Genomic DNA, 18,048 nt, shown 5'->3' with positions numbered 1-18,048 from the left:
TAGTGAACCTGGAGCAGCCGCTCCACCAGTCGAGGTTTCAGTAGTAGGCAAGATGCTACGGCCTGATAGTACCACCGCATTTGTTGGGTCTTTGGAGTCCATTCTAAGCCTACCGGGCTCTAGATCTGCCGCTCCATTGGAAACAGACGCAGATCATCAACCGCCTAATGGATACCTCTTTCGCAGCTATCCTTGAGTGACTTAAATTTTTCTTCCAAAAATAATGATCTATTACGAGTTATAGGAAAATTCTTGAGGAGTGAAATAACAATACTTCCGCTCCACCCAACGGTCCGTGAGTCCTAACAAGCCGCAATTTTTTGTCCGATTTAGTTGAAATTTTCCATGCGGTGTTCTATTACAACTTTCAAAAACTGTGCCAAATACGGTCCAAATCAGTCCATAACCTGATATAGCTGCCATATAAACCCCTCTACCAATTTGACATCTTTAGTCCCTGAAAGAGTTTAAAAAACAAAAGTGCCGACTACTGGTACATGCCGAACTAAGGAGCACCTACCCTAAATGTAAAAATTCATGAACCTTTTTCAGAAATTCTGGTTTTGTTTATACCTACTCTCACGTTAGCAGTGAACAGTACGCACCAAATTAAAAGATTTGCCCTTATTTTTTTCTGGAAACATATTAAACAAACATTTATTAAAACATCTTTCTTTCTTTCAAAAAAAAAAAAAAAAACAAATACACAAAACACATAAATTTATATTTTTGTTTTTATTATAAATAAAATGCAATTGAGTACCATTCGGAAACAAATACTGTTGAATTGCCTTTGTAAGTTGACCCAAAGGGCTTTGGAAGCAGAATCAGGATTCTGCTAATGAGATCAGAGGATCGCTTAACTCCACTATGAGGCACGGGAGTTGTCGTAATACTACGGAGTTGACCTTGTAGCTGAAGCCTTATTATTGAAATAAAAAAGTGCTTTTGTAGATTTCAATGTGCTTTATTATACAAAGATTTGGCTTAACTTTTCAAAGCGATACACTTGACTGGTTGCACACTTTCCTTTGAATTCAGGGTAGACTCCAAGTTTCTTACAACGGTTCTTATGTGAAACAAATTAATGCTCAGGGAGATGTTGTAAAAAAAAACCAATTAGAACGATAATGTAATAACTAGAGGAGTGCAATAGTATTGAGTAATTGAGAAATGAGTGAATGTTTGAGAATGAGATAGCTTAAATGTAATTTTTGAAACGTATCCATTAGTGCTCTTCGTGAGCGGGCATTCTGTGGTAAGTCAAGGAAGGTTTATACTACAAACTTGTTGAACTCGCTTCAACATATTCCCGCCTCAATGTGAGGCCTCTCCTTCAAATCAACAGTGTCGTGGGTATTCACTGCACTAGGTAATGGTAGCGACTGGCATTGACGATCTGAAAGTAAAGAATAGAAAGGAGCATATACAAGTGAATAAATGGTATATTATAAGTGATCATTCAGTTGGCGTAGTGTTTTGAGTCGGTAAAACACATAGCTTAACGATTGGTCGAGTGATGGTTCCACTTTGTGTCAATATTTCGGCTACTCTGACGTTGTTGTCGGAGCCATAGTGAACTTTTGTGACTCTTCCAAGCCTCCAGTCGGTAGGGGGTAGTAACTCGTCTTTAATCACAACAAAATCATTGATTTTAATATTATTTTTTGTGGTTTTCCATTTAATGCGACGTTGTAATTCAGTAATATACTCCGTCTTCCATCGTCGCGCGAAAATTTGTTGCAGTGCCTTTAGCCGTTCCCAACGATTTAACAGTGAAATGTTGTCTTGTGCAATGTTTTGAGAGGGCTCGACGATAATTGGTGCACCGCGAAGAAAGTGGCCCGGAGTTAATGGGTTTAGCTCATTAGGATTTCCGGATATAGGCGATAAGGGACGGGAGTTTAATATTGATTCGACCATTATCAAAAGTGTTGTAAGTTCCTCGAATGTTAGTGTATGAGAAGCGGCAACTTTTTTTAAATGGGTTTTCATGCTTTTAACGGCCGCTTCCCATAATCCGCCCATGTGCGGTGCGTAGGGTGGAATGAAGGACCAGTTAAAACCATGAGTAGCATACTTTTCAACCAGAGATTGTTCGGCAGATTTTAAGAATTCATGGTGTTCTTTTAGAAGCTTATAGCTTGCACCGACAAAGTTCCTTCCATTGTCGGAAAAAATTGTCTTTGGAAGACCTCGCCTTCCGGTAAAGCGGGAAAACGTCGCGATAAATGCTTCGGAGGATAATTCCGAGCAAGTCTCCAAGTGGACGGCCTTAGTGGAGAAGCACACAAATACGGCTGCATATCCTTTCAACGTTTTTGAATTTCGGACTTTCGATGCTCGAATATTGAAAGGTCCCGCAAAATCGACACCGGTAAACGTAAAAGGCAAGGAGAATTGGACGCGCTCAGGTGGAAGCGATGCCATTATCTGATTTTGGAAACGATGCTTGACGATAGTACATGGTTTACAATTACGAATACATTGGCGGATAATATTTTTAACTCGAGGGATATAAAAGCCTTGGCGAATTGCTCGGAGCATGGTGTGATGCTCAGCGTGCAAAAGGATACGATGGGTGAATTTTATCATAAGTTCAGCCAATTTCGATTTTTCAGGTAGAATGATTGGATGAATTTCTTCATAGCTAAGACCACAATTCGTTAGCCTGCCGCCTACTCTCAATAGACCGGTATCGTCGATAACTGGATTAATCGCGAGAATTTTGCTTTTCTTGCTAATTGGCTTTTTCTCGCACAGAGCTTCAAGTTCTCTTGGAAACGCGACTTTTTGTGATAAGTGGATTAGACGACGTTTCACGAAATCAATCTCGTCGTGCCGTAAGAGTGTACTTGAAAATGTTTCTTTCCTTTTCGATGACTGGTAAAATCTGAAGATATAGCATATAACTCTAAGACATCGATTGAATGATGAGAACCTGGAAATAATTTCTTCTGCGTTTTCTGAGGTGTGATAACTGCAGACTCGTTTCGCTTCGAGATCTGTAGGCTCAAATGTTCGTGGTTTTGGCCAGTGCTGGTGCGGTTGAGACAGCCACGAAGGCCCATGCCACCAAAGTTGGCATGTCGACAAATCTCGAGGAGCGCACCCTCGTGAACCAAGATCAGCTGGATTTTCGTCAGTTTTTACGTAATTCCACTGACTTATATCTACCACGCTTAATATGTCACTAATCCTATTGGCCACGAAGGTCTTTACTGTCTGTGGGGACTTTTGTAGCCATCCAAGGACAATGGATGAGTCCGTCCAAAGAAATAATTTGTGTTCTATCTGTACGTCATTTGATATACTTTTGATTAATTTCGTTAGCAAGTCTGCTCCACATAGTTCTAATTTAGGGATCGTGGTTCTTTTTAAGGGCGCCACTTTTGTTTTGGAGACTAATAGGTTTGAATAAATGTCGCCATCTGGATGAACAACTCGGATGTATACCGCTGCACAATACGCCTTCTCTGAGGCGTCACTAAACCCATGAATTTGAATTGACGCTTGAGGCGAGAATTGAATCCATCTTTTAATTTGTATGTCTGATACATGTTGTAAATTTTCAACAAAGGATGACCAGCGTTGAAGGATGGGCGCTGGTACACTTTCGTCCCATCCTAGCCTTTCTTCCCATAGGTCTTGCATTAGCATTTTTGCGATGACTATAGTTGGGCCCAACCAACCAAGTGGATCGAATAGCTTCGCTATGGTGGATAGTATTTTCCTTTTCGAAGTGAACTGATCAATTTCGATAGGTTCAACTGTATAATAGAAGAAATCGGCCATCGCGTTCCACCGAACGCCTAAAGTTTTAATAGAACTTTGATCTTCGATATTCAGGAATTCTTCGCTAAGAAGATCTTCGCGGGGCCAGCTTTCTAACAGAATCTTATTGTTTGCTGTGAGTTTTTTTAATGAAAATCCCGCAGAAGAAAGGGATCTAACGAGTTGTTCTTGTTTAACTTTGGCTTCCTCGAGGGAATGAGCGCCTGACAAGACATCGTCTACATAGATCTCATTTTGTAATATGTTTGAGGCTTTGGGGTATAGATTCTTACAATCTTTGCTTAGCTCCAAAAGAGTACGAATGGCGAGAAAGGGTGCCGCATTCACGCCAAATGTAACTGTTTTTAAGCGAAAGACCTCCACTGCTTTGTCTTTGAAAGTACGAAATAGAATTTGTTGGTATTGCTGATCGTCTTCATGGATCCATATCTGACGGTACATCTTTTGGATGTCACCGTTAAATACGTACCGATAATATCGCCAGTTGAGAAGAACTTTCATTAAGTCTTGTTGTAAGATTGGCCCAGCATGCAAAACGTCATTTAATGATAGTCCAGAGGTAGTCTTTTTAGAGGCGTTGAACACCACGCGTACTTTGGTAGATTTACTTTCTGGCCGGATGACGGCATGGTGGGGCAAGAAGTAGTTGTGGACCTTTGGTGATTTTTCTTCTTTCGGCTTTGCAGGGACCATGTGTTCTAACGCAATATATTCTCTGAGAACTTTGTCGTATTCATATTTTAGTTCTTGATTTTTGCTTAAATGTTTCTCCATTCTGCAGTACTGGGCGAATGCCATATGTCTCGAAGACCCAAGGAATTTTTCGTCAGGAAATTCCTGTATGAAAGGTAGTCGAACTACGTATCGACCTTCTTGATCTCGATACGTTGTGGATTTGTAGAAGTTTTCACACCAGATGTCAGCATCTGATGTAGGCTTTGGCTTTCCAACCTCCTCCAACTCCCAGAATCTTTTCAGCTGTTCTTGTAGAGCTGCATTGTCTGAAGCAGTCGCAAGGGTTGAGAATGTCTTAATGTACTCGGATTCTGTGGGTCCTGATAAGTACCACCCAAACTGAGACTCTCGAGCTTCGATGCCATTCCCAATTTGTACAGTCATTCCGGTTTTGTTAATGAAGGGAAGATAATCGCTTCCAATTATCATTTCTATTGGTGCTTGTTTATAGAAAAAAGGATCTGCGAGACTCAAATGTTGTACTTGCTGGATAAGTGTAGATCTAATGGGTCGCGAAGGCAAAAAGTGAGCTAGACTTGACACTACTAGTGCTTTAACTTGAATTCTAAAGTCGGAATAAGTAGATTTTAACGTTAGCAAACATTTTCCCTTGCAGCTGCTTACTATAGTGCCTCCCAGTCCGGAAATTTGGGAGTTGTGCTTTTCCAAAGGAATCATCAGTTTCTGCTGAATGCGCTTGGCTATGAAGCTTTTCTCCGATCCGGTATCTAACAGTGCCCGGACTGTGAATAGTTCTCCACCGTGTTCTAAATGAATTCGAGCAGTCGGAAGAATAGTAGTACCTTCATTCTGCGAGAACAGCGTGTTTATTTCATAATTGGCTATGGTGGTGTTCAAAAATGAGTTTTCATTGGACTGTCTTGATGTGGTAGGAACATCTTGTGAAGTCGTATCTATCGTTTCGTAATTCTGAGAAGTATCTAACGAATTTGTACTTTTAGACTCGAGGTGAAGCATTGTGTGGTGCTTTTTGTTGCAGATAGAACACGATCTCCTGCTGGTGCAATTTGGTTTAAAATGTTTTTGTGAAAGGCAGTTCAAACACAATTTGTTTTCCATGGCGTATTGAATGCGATCCTGTGGCGCTAAAGATTTAAAGTTTTGGCATACCATCAGCGAATGATATTGATTGCATGTTTTGCAAAAGGGCTTGGTTTGGTTCTCCGTCTCGGAAACTTGAAAGGAGTTTGCCTTTGAATTATACGTTTCCCTGGAGTTCGGCTTACGAAAGTCAATGATTGTCTCCAGCTTCTCTATTCTTTTAGACAAAAATTTCTCCATTTGAGACCACGAAGGCAATTCCTTATGATCATCTAAGGAGTCCTCCCATGCTCGTAGAGTATTATCAGGGATTTTGGACGAGGCTATGTGAATCAGTATTGGATCCCAATTTTCTACTGCAATTCCATATGACCTAAATATCGCCAAACTATCAGTAATGGAACTCAGAATTTGTCTGATGGACTTAGGATTTTCGTTTTGGGCGAATTGAATAGAAAATAGCTTTTTCATCTGCTGATTTACTAAAATCCGTCTGTTTTCGTACCTATTAATCAATGCCTCCCAAGCTAAATTGAAATTCGCGTCTGTGAGCTCAAATTTCTTGACGATGTCGTAAGCCTCACCTCGTGTTTTACCACGCAGGTGGTACAGCTTTTGAGCCGGGGACAAACTAGGGTGTTTGCCAAATACCGCAGAAAAAATATCCCTAAATGCTGGCCATTGAGAGTATCCCCCCTCAAAAAGTGGAGTGTCGCATGGGGGTAATTTTAGTGAAGGGACATGTTGTTGTGGTGGTAGTTCTACACTAAGTGCTTTTTGGCTCTTGGCGCAAATTAGAATCATCGTGCCTTCTTTGCATTTTTGGTACATACAACTAGCTTCTTCAAATTTAACACCGTACTGGTCGTTATAATCGTGTACTTCTTTTTCATCTTCTAAGACCAGTGTTTCATAACTAGATACTAATTGAGACCACCTCCGCTCCAACTCGAGATCTTTTATTTCCAATAATTGTACGGTGAATGTTTCTGGTTTTTGGGATTCGAATTTTGAGCAAAACGTTATAAGTTGATCTAGATCAAATAAAAACTTTCGACGCGCGGCCATTATGAATAGAAATTTTTGTGTTGGGTTTTCCTATTCGAAAGTATTTGAATATTTTTGTGTATTTTTGAATATATTTTTTTTGTTATAAATGTCCAACGTATGTTGCTTATTAAATGAAAAATAATAAGTTTTTCCCGGGTAAATTTTCTCTTTCTATGATTGATGGCAACCCCGTCTCCCAATGTATCTTTGCAATGCCTACGACGTTTTCTGTACTATATCTAGATACATGTATAACGAAATGTAAGTTGAAAAATTTATTGGACGGCTGTTGTGACGAAAATGGGAGAGGGTGTTCAGTGACAAGAGCAAGAGTTCGCTATCAGTTGTTTATGTCTGCTTGGTGATAATAATAAAAAAGCTTGACTTACCCCAGTTTACAACCATTACTTGGGAAATGAATATCGTAGGAGCTGCAGCGCTGGCAGCGTTAATAATCTCTGACTTCTTGCTTGTTGTATATGTTGTTGTTGTTTTTTTTTTTTCCACTACTTGCTAACTCCCACTTTACAGTTAATTTCTTCTCTATTTTTAAGAGTGATCGCACATAACCAAATGAGGATCGTTTTGTTAATCAATAATTTTTTCACCAATACGATATGCAAACATTAATTCTTATTTCCACAGCAAGATTCTTTTTTTTTTTTTCCCACGGGGCAGTAAAGGCCTCCTTCTTGTAAACTCTTTTTATTTGTTATCGTTGTTTAATACATTATTGTTTGCAATTAATTTGGGAAAATAACAAAATTTTGCACTAGACGGGAGGTCAACAGAATTTGCTACCGTTTATTGGAGCTCTTTTTTTTTTACTTTTTGCAGGCGTTTATTACCGATTAAATCTTATTTCTCGCTGATCGAAACTTCGTTTGTATAACTATTAATTTTCCCATTTTTATCACCACCTTTTGTCATATTATATTTCTTTTGAGCTACTACTTTAAATGTCTTTTTCTTTTTTGACGTTTGTCTCCTTCGTTGGATGTGTTCATACATCTGTCATCGCAGTAGTATCTAAAAGCTGGTTGCTTTGAAATTTGGAATTGTTTGTACGATTTGTCTGTAATCTTTCAAAAAGTTGAATGTTTCATATCTGGCAATTACGATCACTCGGGTTTCTTTTGTTGTCCCGATTGGAATCTTGGGAGAGAATGACGTTTTGTAAAATAGTGAGAACGTTTGTGTTGTTAATGTAATGATAACGCGGTTCTTCACTACGGGAGCGTTTATTTTTTTATTTTCATTTTCATCTGTTTTACTTATAAATGTTAGGTATAAAATTAATAATTAAAATCCTTCCGATATATATATTTTTTTTTTTTTTTTAACACAATTTTTATTGATAGATTTTCGATTTGTTTAGTCTTGGTTGTTCTTTTTGATTTGCATTACGACTCCGGTACTAAAGTCGTGTTGTTGCACTGTTACTCCTATCTTCGTCTTTTTCTCCACTTGATCACTTACAAAAACCACACAATCACCTGCATATACTTACCGCTTCTATTCCTTACTATATTGAAACAAGTCATCTCTTGTCGGTTGAAGCTATGTTCCAAACCAGGTTTTCCTTGTAGGTGTTGCTTTCTTGTAGAAGTTGATCCTGGCAGAGAAACTACGGACGTGTTCTATTTAAATCTTCCTCTTAGAAGTTGATGGCGTTGTCTTCCCGAAAAAACTGATGAAGTTGGTGGAACTGGTGACCGCCTTCTATGTTGTCTTTTCGTAGAATTTGCTGACTGCTTTCTGTTGTTTTGTATTTGCTGTCGGTTGGTTTCACCTTCTCCTAATATCAGATTAAGAGGCTCGAATGGACCATGTTGAATTGCCTTTGTAAGTTGACCCAAAGGGCTTTGGAAGCAGAATCAGGATTCTGCTAATGAGATCAGAGGATCGCTTAACTCCACTATGAGGCACGGGAGTTGTCGTAATACTACGGAGTTGACCTTGTAGCTGAAGCCTTATTATTGAAATAAAAAAGTGCTTTTGTAGATTTCAATGTGCTTTATTATACAAAGATTTGGCTTAACTTTTCAAAGCGATACACTTGACTGGTTGCACACTTTCCTTTGAATTCAGGGTAGACTCCAAGTTTCTTACAACGGTTCTTATGTGAAACAAATTAATGCTCAGGGAGATGTTGTAAAAAAAAACCAATTAGAACGATAATGTAATAACTAGAGGAGTGCAATAGTATTGAGTAATTGAGAAATGAGTGAATGTTTGAGAATGAGATAGCTTAAATGTAATTTTTGAAACGTATCCATTAGTGCTCTTCGTGAGCGGGCATTCTGTGGTAAGTCAAGGAAGGTTTATACTACAAACTTGTTGAACTCGCTTCAACAAATACTCTCGCAAAAACAATGACTGAGGTAGACAAATGCAAATGCAAAAACAAAGAATCTACGCGGTAGACTTTTTTGTCATGTTTATTTTTGCTTTTGGTATTGTTGTTGTTGTTGGTGTTATTGGCAATTTATTAGAAAACAAAAGAAGGAAATTCCTTCTGAAGCCTCATCGTGTGTTTGTGTGGTCGCCTCTGTGGTCTGCTAATATAGAACAAGCTTGAGTACAAGAACAACAAAATGCAAAACACTTGTGGATTTTAACTTCTCTTTTTTTCTTATTTCGTTTTGAATTCTACTCTATTTTAATCTCTCTGACCTCTGGATGAGTTAGACATGACCAGGGGGGAGCTTTGGTAAATGGTTATTTTAATATACATTTGTTCGTTCGCGGTTTATGCGGCTAAGCGCTGTCTCCCCTTTGTTGAGTGGGCCGGCTTGTTTAATGTGTTGTTGCTCCACAATCATCATGACGTCATTTTTTAGGTTTTGTTTTTTTTTTTTAACTTTTTGGTTAGTTGCTCTTAGGGTGTTGATTTTTTTATTACTTTTGTTGATAATTTGTTAGGTTGGGATAGACTGGCTGGGCTTGGGTATTGTAGACATTGGTCTGTGGGTATTGGGGATATTGTGGGTATTGGTTACCACCACCGGGCACATTTGTGGGGCAGGCATTGTAGGCAACACTTTGTTGTCTTGGTGCATTACGGAATTCACGATACAAACTGAATATGGGATACCAGAAGGCAACTTGAAGCACTGTAGAGAGAAAAGGTAGAAAATAACATTGAATAATGTATAGAAATGATTAAACATATTGCAGTTGTAACAAAATTAAAATTTTCTAAATGATAATGGCATGCAAAAACCAATCGTAAACAAACACACACACACACACATACTCATAAACTCTGTAAATATAGCAGTGAGAGCGACAAGACATTTCATTTTGAATCGGTTTACAGATGTCCGTCTGTCCGCCCTTCTGTAGAAAGCATTGCAGCTTTGAAATATACCACACTACACAAAAACCAAATGAAAACGCATAAAGTTCGAACGTGCCGAACTTTTGATAACCACCACCATGGATAAATCCTTTACCATATCATTTGTGATATGCAAATCAGGGCAGGTCTGGATCATATTTGATTCAGGTCCCTTTAACTCTTATACTAGTCCCAGTTGCAGCGAAATCTGGCAACAAATCTGCGTTTTATGGGATTAAGGCCTTAAACTGGAAGGTCGGTCTATATGGCAGCTATATCCAAATTAGTCGGATCTGGACCATATGCTAGTTGGATGACGGGAGGCTTGATGAAAATTTCAGCGAAATCGGGTAATAAATGCGGCTTTTATGGGCTCAAGACCCTTAATCGGCAGATTCGTCTATATGGCAGCCAAATCGAAACATAGTTCGACCCTAACCAAATTTCAGTCAGATGTTGGGCGGCCTAGAATAACTCACCATTTCAAATGTAAGGGAAATCGGGTAATAATTCCGACTTGTATGGGCTAAAGACCCTAAATCGGCAGATCGGCTTATATGGCAGCTATATCTAAATATAGTCCGATCTCTACTATATTTGATTTGAATGTTGGGAGGCTTATAAAAACTGACCATTTCAAATTTCAGCGAGATCGGGTTATAATAGCGGTTTTTATGGGCTTAAGACCCTAAGACCCTATGTGGCAGCTATATCTAAATATAGTCCGATCTGAATCATATTTAGGTCGAATGTCGGGAAGCTTAAAGCAACTGACCGTATCTAATTTCAGCGAAATCGGATAATAAATGCGCCTGTTACAGGCTTAAACCGGCATATCGGTCTATATGGCAGCTATATGTAACTATGGTCCGATATGGATATAGCTCTCACCTATATGTATCGCCCGCTTTTCACTCCTAGAGTCACTGGAAGCGCATTTATTTAGCAATCTTCCCGAATTTTTGGACAACGATTTTCTCGACAACTACCACAACGTGTGTAGAGTTTGGTCGAAATCGGTTTAGATTTAGGTATAGCTCCCGTATATATGTTCGTCCGATTTTGAGAAAAATTTGCAATAAAGTTCTCATTTGTTAACCGTTTCGGTAGCAATTTTACAGGAAGGATTTTTTGGACTCTCGGCATTGCAGGTGAATTTTATAGAAATCGGTTCAGATTAAGATATAGCTCTCACATATATGTATCGGCCGATTTTCACTCCTAGAGCCACTGCAAGCGTATTTATTGACCAATCTTCCCAAATTATTGGACAACGATTTCCTTGACGACTATCACAATATGTGTAGAGTTTGGTCGAAATCGGTTCAGATTAAGGTACAGCTCCCGATTTTGAGAAAAATTTGCAATAAAGTGCTCATTTGTTAACCGATTCCGTGGAAATTTGACAGGAAGGATTTTTTTTTGACTCTCGGCATTACTGGTGAATTTTATAGAAATCAGTTCAGATTTAGATATAGCTCTCATATATATGTTTCGCCCGATTTTCACTCCTAGAGCCACTGCAAGCTCATTTATTGACCAATCTTCCCCGTCGCGGGATATCTGTAAGTACCACACAGGCTGGAACATAGAGGTCCGATCTGTGTGGTGTTCATTGCTGTGATGAGAAGCTTAGCTGCAGGCTAACGGGCGCGTCCACAGGGAGCGGATAGTGGAATGTTCCATACATAGCAGCTGCAATATCAGTCGCGAACAATCAGCGGTATTAAGCGGAGAGTCTCAGTGAGAGGCTGGGCAGCAGCGGCTTTTGCACAAATTCTGAGTGCCTATGATGCTCGATATGACAAGGCGAGTTATTGGCGCTTTAAATAACCAAAGGCCACCTTGTATCCTCGGTGATCGGTCCTTTGGACCGAAAAGCTTGCTCACTCAGGAGTTTGACGAGGATCGTCACCTTCACATGAAAGTGTAGCTACAACAAAAATCTTCCCAAAATTTTGGACAACCCTTCTCTCGACGAAAACAGAAAATTTTAAGTTAGGAATTCCGTGCTACTAACAAAATCCTTAATGTTTTTCCATACCACTCCCCTAAGTTGTTTCATGTCTGGTATTGTGTCCCCACCCATGTACCGGTGTCTTTTAGCCGCAAAAGCCGGGCATGACAAAGGAAATGCTCCAATGTCTCACCATCTTCACCACATGCCCTACACATGCTATCACTTGCCGCAGCGATTTTACATAAGTGAGCCCATAGTCCTATGTGTTCTGTTATAATACCGATAGCTATACTGACCTCCTTCTTACTTCCTTTCAGTAATAACCTCGTCCTCTCACGATCCGGATCACCCCATAGGATTTTCGTCGTTCTACCGACTGTTTCGCTGTTCCACAGTGTTTGTCCCCCAAGCCCTTAAATCGGACTGCATCGACTCGAAAGTTTTCGGGTCAACCAAGTTTATTGACTGCAGTCCTCTGGCCTTCACTGTTAAATCGTCCTCCCTTTTATTCCCCCTAACTTCGTTATGGCCCGAGACCCACACGATGCGAATTGTGCCATCTTCGGTGAAGGCATTAATCTCTTTCTTACACTGCAACACTGTTCGGGACCTTACCTTCCTGAATGTTATTGCCCTGATGGCCATTTTATAGTCCATATAGATGTTTACACTCGACTTCCTCGCGTTAGTACCACACCACTCCACGCATTCCGTGATCGCCCGGATCTCTACCTGCAGGACCGTATTATGGCCAGGCAGTCTAAAAAAGATCTCAGTCCCTGGGTTCTCAATGTAAACCCCCAGGTCCACTCTCGCCTCTACCTTTGATCCATCCGTGTAACATGATCTCCCAGATGGCAATACTAGGGTTCCGTCAATCCAAGACTGTGCCGGTGGCAGCAGTGCCTCGCACTCGACCGATATCCGATCGGAAACCTCTTCCCTTCCTTCCAGGTTTCCTATCGTCGCCTTTATTATACCACGATGGTATGAGCTGCTCCCATCCTCAATCCATTCTCTCATCGCCTTCAGTCTCATAGCCGCAGTGGCTGCTTCACACTTAATCTGTATGTCAATGAGTCGGATATCTAGAATAGCCTCCAGTGCCTTAGTGGGCGTAGTCCTCATCGCTCCGCTTATGCCAAGACAGCATGTTCTTTGAACCTGTTGTATGGTCCTTATGTTGCACTTTTCAAACTACTGAGGCGTAAGTAAGTATTGTTCTAACCACGCTCCTGTAGAGCCAGTCAACTATCCTCGGATTCAGGCCCCATTTTAAGTGTACGGCCCGGTTACATAGTGTCCAACATCTGTGAGTCTTCTCAGTACGCTCCTGAATATGACACTTCCAATTCAGTTTCCAGTCTAGGATCACCTAAGTATTTGTCAGATATCGAAATCTTCTTATTGAGGAAATGTGGTTAAATTGGCCCACCTTCGTCTTCCTCGTGAACAGGCATATTTCAGTCTTCTCTGGGTTAACATTGAGACCTCTGGTTTAAGCACAGTCATATGCAAGACCCTTTCGGCCCTTCTGCATAGCTGGTTCGGAGCCTTACCCCTTAGAAGTATTATAACATCATCTGCGTAGCAGACGGGTTCAAATCCCTCCTCAGTCAGCATCGGTAATAGGTCACCCATAGGAGTGGCGATAAAATGCCCCCTGTGGCATGCCCTATGCCACTTTCTCCCTTATATTTATGCCATGAGACACACAATCTATCCACCTGTTCCTTAGCATATGGTTTATCCAGTCTCTAAGGACCGGGTATAACCGGTACTGGTCTAAGGATTGGATCAGAGTGTCGGTCCGCACATTGTTAAAAGCCCCCTCGATGTCAATGCATACCGCCAGTGTGTACTTCTTGTCATCGAAGGATTCTTCAATTTTATCCTGCACCGACCTTCCCTTGATATAGACATGAAGTTTGTATTCAAGTAGTTCGCTGCATGTCCTACTCTTTATCATGGTGTCCACAATACATTCCATGGTTTTGAGTAGAAAGGGCGTAAGGCTTATGGCTCTGTAGGCCTTTGGTGTATCATAACTTGCCTTGCCGGGCTTGGGTATAAACACCACCCTTGCCTCCTGCCTGGCTTTCGGAGTATATGCAAGTCCTAGGGACGCTGTAAAGATAGTGGCCAGATGAGGCACCGGATAGCCGGCCTCCTTTTGTAGTAACGCCGGAAATATTCCATCAGGTCCGGGTGACTTAAATAGTTTAAAGCTCCTCAAGGCTTTCTTGACCATAAATTTCTTTATGATAAACCTTCGATCAACCTCATTATTCCAAGACTCCGGTGTCTCCGTGACTCTAGTCATATCCTATAGAAAATGCGCTTTCATCAAAAGCCTCAACAGGTCCTCCGTTGTCTTTGCTCTCACTCCCATACCGTCTACTAAACTTCAGTTTGGACATGGGTTTTCGAGAGAAACTATTTTATCTTGGCGGCGTCATTAACGCTATCGACTTATTCGCAGAAAAGCTTCCAGCAGGCACGTTTTGCCGCTCTGGTAATCTTATTGTAGACCTTGAGCCATGTGTAATACAAATGCAATTTGCAGGGCCAAACTTCTCACATATCACTGAGTGCAGTCGGATTCAAGTTTAAGCTCAATGATAAGGGGCCTCCTTTTTATAGCCGAGTCCGAAGGGCGAGCCGCAGTGCGACACCTCTTTGGAGAGAAGTTTTACATGGCATAGTATCTCACAAATGTAGCCAGCACTAGGAGGGGAAAACCACCGGTGAAAAAATGTTTTTTTTTCTGATGGTCTCGCCAGGATTCGAACCCAGGCGTTCAGCGTCATAGGCGGACATGCAAACCTCTGCGCTACGGTGGCCTCCGCCGTGTGTAATACACATCCCAATAAACTTCCGCTTTTTTACGACGTGCTCTGTTAAAAAGTCTGCGGACCTCTTTCCCAATATTGCGAATCCCCCCGGTCATCCAGGGTTTTTCTTGGGCTGATTTCCTTTCCCGAAGAGGACAACTATCTTCGAAGGACCCCAACAGTGCAGTCGTAATCCTGTTGATATTTTCGTCATGTCTTCTATGCTTAGACAATCTAAATTAGCTTGCCCAAGACTTTTTCTGAGTAGCTTTCCGAATTTTGTCCAGTTGGTTTTCAACTTATTCCGGAAGCTTATCGGATTCGGCGCTGACCGTGCTATTCTAAACCTAATGTAGCGATGGTTAGAGAAAGAGTGTTCCATGGAGACCCTCCAAACCTGAACCTCATCGATTAGATTTTCCCAACATATCATCACATCTAATACCTCCTCCCTAATCCTATTAACAAAGGTAGCGGTGTTCCCAATATTAAGTGTTATTAGGTCGTTAGTATTGAAGAACTCTGCCAGGGCTTGGCCCGCCTTTTTGTTGGAATACTCATTTTTAGTAATTCTCATTAAACTTGAAATATTGTCACATAACTTGAAATTTTGTTTTCCTTCTGTCCCACTTCTGATTGGCAATTTTGTTTTGTCTTCTGGGTCAAGTGATTCATTCTAAATCGAAATACACAAATAGAGATCTTTTGATCCATTAACGTTTTGTGCAAAATCTAATTTATAACTTAATTATAAACACAAACAAGTTCTCAAACCACTAACCAGCCGCCCAAAAGTTTGTCACATCAAATACTATATCCCTCATGACATCATTTGGCAGTTGTAGGTGTGAGCGAAATTTTTGCTTGCAAAAAAAAAAAGACAAATCGCAATTCGGGCGCTCACATTCTGTAGTCACAACACATGGCCTATTTGAAATTCGAATAAAATCTAAGGGACCCACAACGATGAACAATCTTCTATTTTGAATAACCAAAAAATAAAGCAAACAGCAGAGAAAAAAACAAAAACTACGTCAATCCACTTACCAATGCCAACTATTCCAGCAATGAGTTCGTCGGGATTCATGATTAAAAGAATAATGCTTAGTACAACATTGATGGCAACAATGAACACCCAGGGAGCTACAAAGGCATGGCGTTCCTGCAAGAACAAAACAAAAACAAGTAAGTAGACGGCACCTGGGTGGTAGAGGGGAATCACTGAGGTCGCAGGCCATATCCCTTACTTACCCTCTTAATTCCAATGATTAGAAAAACGGAGGCCACGAACATCACCACCATGGTTAAAAGTTCGATGCCGAATGCAACGTAATCCCAGGCTAAATGCAGAAAATCAATAAGTCTTGGTATAATTCACTTGGACTTGATGCATGGTACTCACTGGTAAGTTCATCTTCGGGCTTTTCTGGCTCTTCATCCGGCACAGTCAATCCAACTACCAGTAGAAAAGTCAGGAATATGACACTCAGACCGCAAATAATGGCACTTAGATATGCAATAACATTGCACAAGGTTCTGTTCATACTGCGGATGTTGAAGCCTTTCAGCTACCACTTCTTATTTCAACAAATACTTAAAACAAACACTCGCCAAAGGTTACCCTAAACCACCGACCGTTTTTTTTTTTTTTCTTTTTGGTCGTTTTGAATCGAAATCGACTTGAAATCGTTGACGGCCAAAACGCAACTGACAAAAGTGTTCTCTACAAAGTCTATTTCCAGTTCAGGCATTCAGCATGACCACCATTGTTTTGGGTCCAAATCATATTCAGCCATTGAAGCGTAGCAACAACAAACTTACGCTCACCACAATGTGGCTGAGTTGAAGTGTTGTTGAAAACTTAAGAGAATGATGATGATCATCACCATGCCTAAACATTGCTGCCAGACTACTTTGGACAAACAAGCAACGAATTGATACATACGAATAGTTTATTTTTAGGAAATTTTCGAAAGTTTTTTTTTTGTACACAACACCATAGAATGGGTGGTATCCGTACTAGTTTTGCCATTCCGTCCATACATCGATCTGCTACCACATATAATGCATACATATATAGTTCAGACATGCTGTCTAGATGCAGAAATGAAAATAGTGTTCGAAACGTTAAAACTTTCAGCTTGTTGGGAATCGCAAATGGCCCATATGGACTTAGGTTTTGATATAGCTGCCATATAAATCGATGCTCCGTGTTAACTACTTCAGCCCCTACAAGGTTCAAATTATATCCCATTTAACTGAAACTCGTCGGTCGGACCTGGCGGAATTATCCCGGTACTGCTGCAGGAGTCCCTTGGGGACACCCTGCCCTTGCTTAAGCGGATTTTCCGAGCGAACCTGCCATAAACTTTCGGGCTTCTTGGATATTCAGGGGGCCTTCAATAATGTGGAGATAGGATCAATAGTCGCCGCACTGGACCGCATGAGGATTCACCCCATAATCTCCCAATGGACCAATAATATGCTTTATCGCAGGATTATTAATGCAAACTTGGGAGATAGTGTGGTCCGAAGACGGGTGGCCAGAGGAACGCCCCAAGACAGATATAAAATACCGGAATTCAGACTCCCGTCCTTCGACGGGGGTTACCTTGCGGCTGTCGAAAGAGGCACAGTCCATTTAACTGAAACTCGTCGGCCGGACCTGACGAAATTATCCCGGTACTGCCGCAGGAGTCCCTTGGAAACACCCTGCCCTGGCTTGAGCGGATTTTCCCAGCGAACCTGCCATACATTTTGGCGGGCTTCTTCGATATTCAGGGGGCCTTCAATAATCTGGAGATAGGATCGATAGTTGCCGCACTGGACCGCATGAGGATTCACCCCATAATCTCCCAGTGGACCAATAATATGCTTTATGGCAGGATTATTAATGCAAACCTGGGAGATAGTGTGTTCCGAAGGCGGGTGACCAGAGAAACGCCCCAAGGAGGAGTGTTCTCGCCTTTTCTATGGGATCTCGTGATTAATGAAATCCTGATGGATCTCGGTGTGGACGGCACGAGTATTATCTTGAATGCGGGCAACGCCGTGTAGCTGGTCCGAGGGAGGTTTCTGTCAACGATCAGCGAGATCATGGAAGGGTCACTAAGGAGGTTGTCGCGATAAGCTACCAGAAATAGGTTGAGAACCAACTCAGGAAAGACGGAAATGGTGCTCTTCACGCGAAAATGCTTTATTGCAGGATTATTAATGCAAACCTGGGAGATAGTGTGGTCCGAAGGCGGGTGACCAGAGGAACGCCCCAA

The 18,048-nt window shown here is 41.2% G+C and overlaps 3 protein-coding genes across 5 annotated transcripts in view; 1 reads left to right on the top strand and 2 right to left on the bottom strand.

The window, feature by feature from the left end:
• Positions 1–18,048, top strand: part of LOC106090968 (uncharacterized) — a 44,469-nt gene that overhangs the window by 20,643 nt on the left and 5,778 nt on the right. The window contains exon 1 of one of the 2 annotated variants that reach the window (XM_059370629.1): positions 15,865–15,964. The exons of the other annotated variant lie outside the window; for it this stretch is intronic. The gene's annotated coding sequence lies outside the window, so the exon portion shown is untranslated. Of the gene's footprint in view, positions 1–15,864; positions 15,965–18,048 lie in introns of those variants that run through there. 2 annotated transcript variants of the gene reach the window in all.
• On the bottom strand, positions 947–16,496 carry LOC106090970 (uncharacterized). 2 transcript variants are annotated; one of them, XR_009398645.1, is made up of 6 exons: positions 16,182–16,496; positions 16,031–16,119; positions 15,827–15,941; positions 8,685–9,758; positions 8,153–8,614; positions 947–1,399 (listed from the first exon to the last, which is right to left on the bottom strand). XR_009398645.1 is itself a non-coding variant. In XM_013257340.2 (4 exons), exons 1-4 carry the CDS (start codon positions 16,321–16,323, stop codon positions 9,544–9,546), a joined length of 561 nt encoding a protein of 186 aa, XP_013112794.1. In that variant the 5' UTR covers positions 16,324–16,496; the 3' UTR covers positions 8,639–9,543. The 2 variants fall into 2 exon arrangements, 1 of the variants encoding a protein (XP_013112794.1); XM_013257340.2 differs by lacking the exons at positions 947–1,399; positions 8,153–8,614 and having other exon boundaries at positions 8,639–9,758.
• Positions 1,459–6,660, bottom strand: LOC131997971 (uncharacterized). The gene has a single exon (XM_059369914.1). The coding sequence runs from the start codon at positions 6,658–6,660 to the stop codon at positions 1,459–1,461; it is 5,202 nt and encodes a 1,733-aa protein (XP_059225897.1).

This window comes from Stomoxys calcitrans, chromosome 5 (genome assembly GCF_963082655.1).
Source record: "Stomoxys calcitrans chromosome 5, idStoCalc2.1, whole genome shotgun sequence".
In the NCBI taxonomy this organism is placed as follows: Eukaryota; Metazoa; Arthropoda; class Insecta; order Diptera; family Muscidae; genus Stomoxys; species Stomoxys calcitrans.
The sequence above is the reverse complement of the archived record's forward strand: the minus strand, read 5'-3'. Positions and strand labels throughout refer to the sequence as shown.

Excerpts from the sequence above, each read along its gene's own strand:
- LOC131997971 (XM_059369914.1), bottom strand. The coding sequence starts at position 6,660 with ATGGCCGCGCGTCGAAAGTTTTTATTTGATCTAGATCAACTTATAACG.
- LOC106090970 (XM_013257340.2), bottom strand. The coding sequence starts at position 16,323 with ATGAACAGAACCTTGTGCAATGTTATTGCATATCTAAGTGCCATTATT. Across the intron at positions 15,942-16,030 it reads TAATCATTGGAATTAAGAGG|GAACGCCATGCCTTTGTAGC; the intron begins GTAAGTAAGGGA and ends TTGTTCTTGCAG. Across the intron at positions 9,759-15,826 it reads TGCTGGAATAGTTGGCATTG|TGCTTCAAGTTGCCTTCTGG; the intron begins GTAAGTGGATTG and ends TTCTCTCTACAG.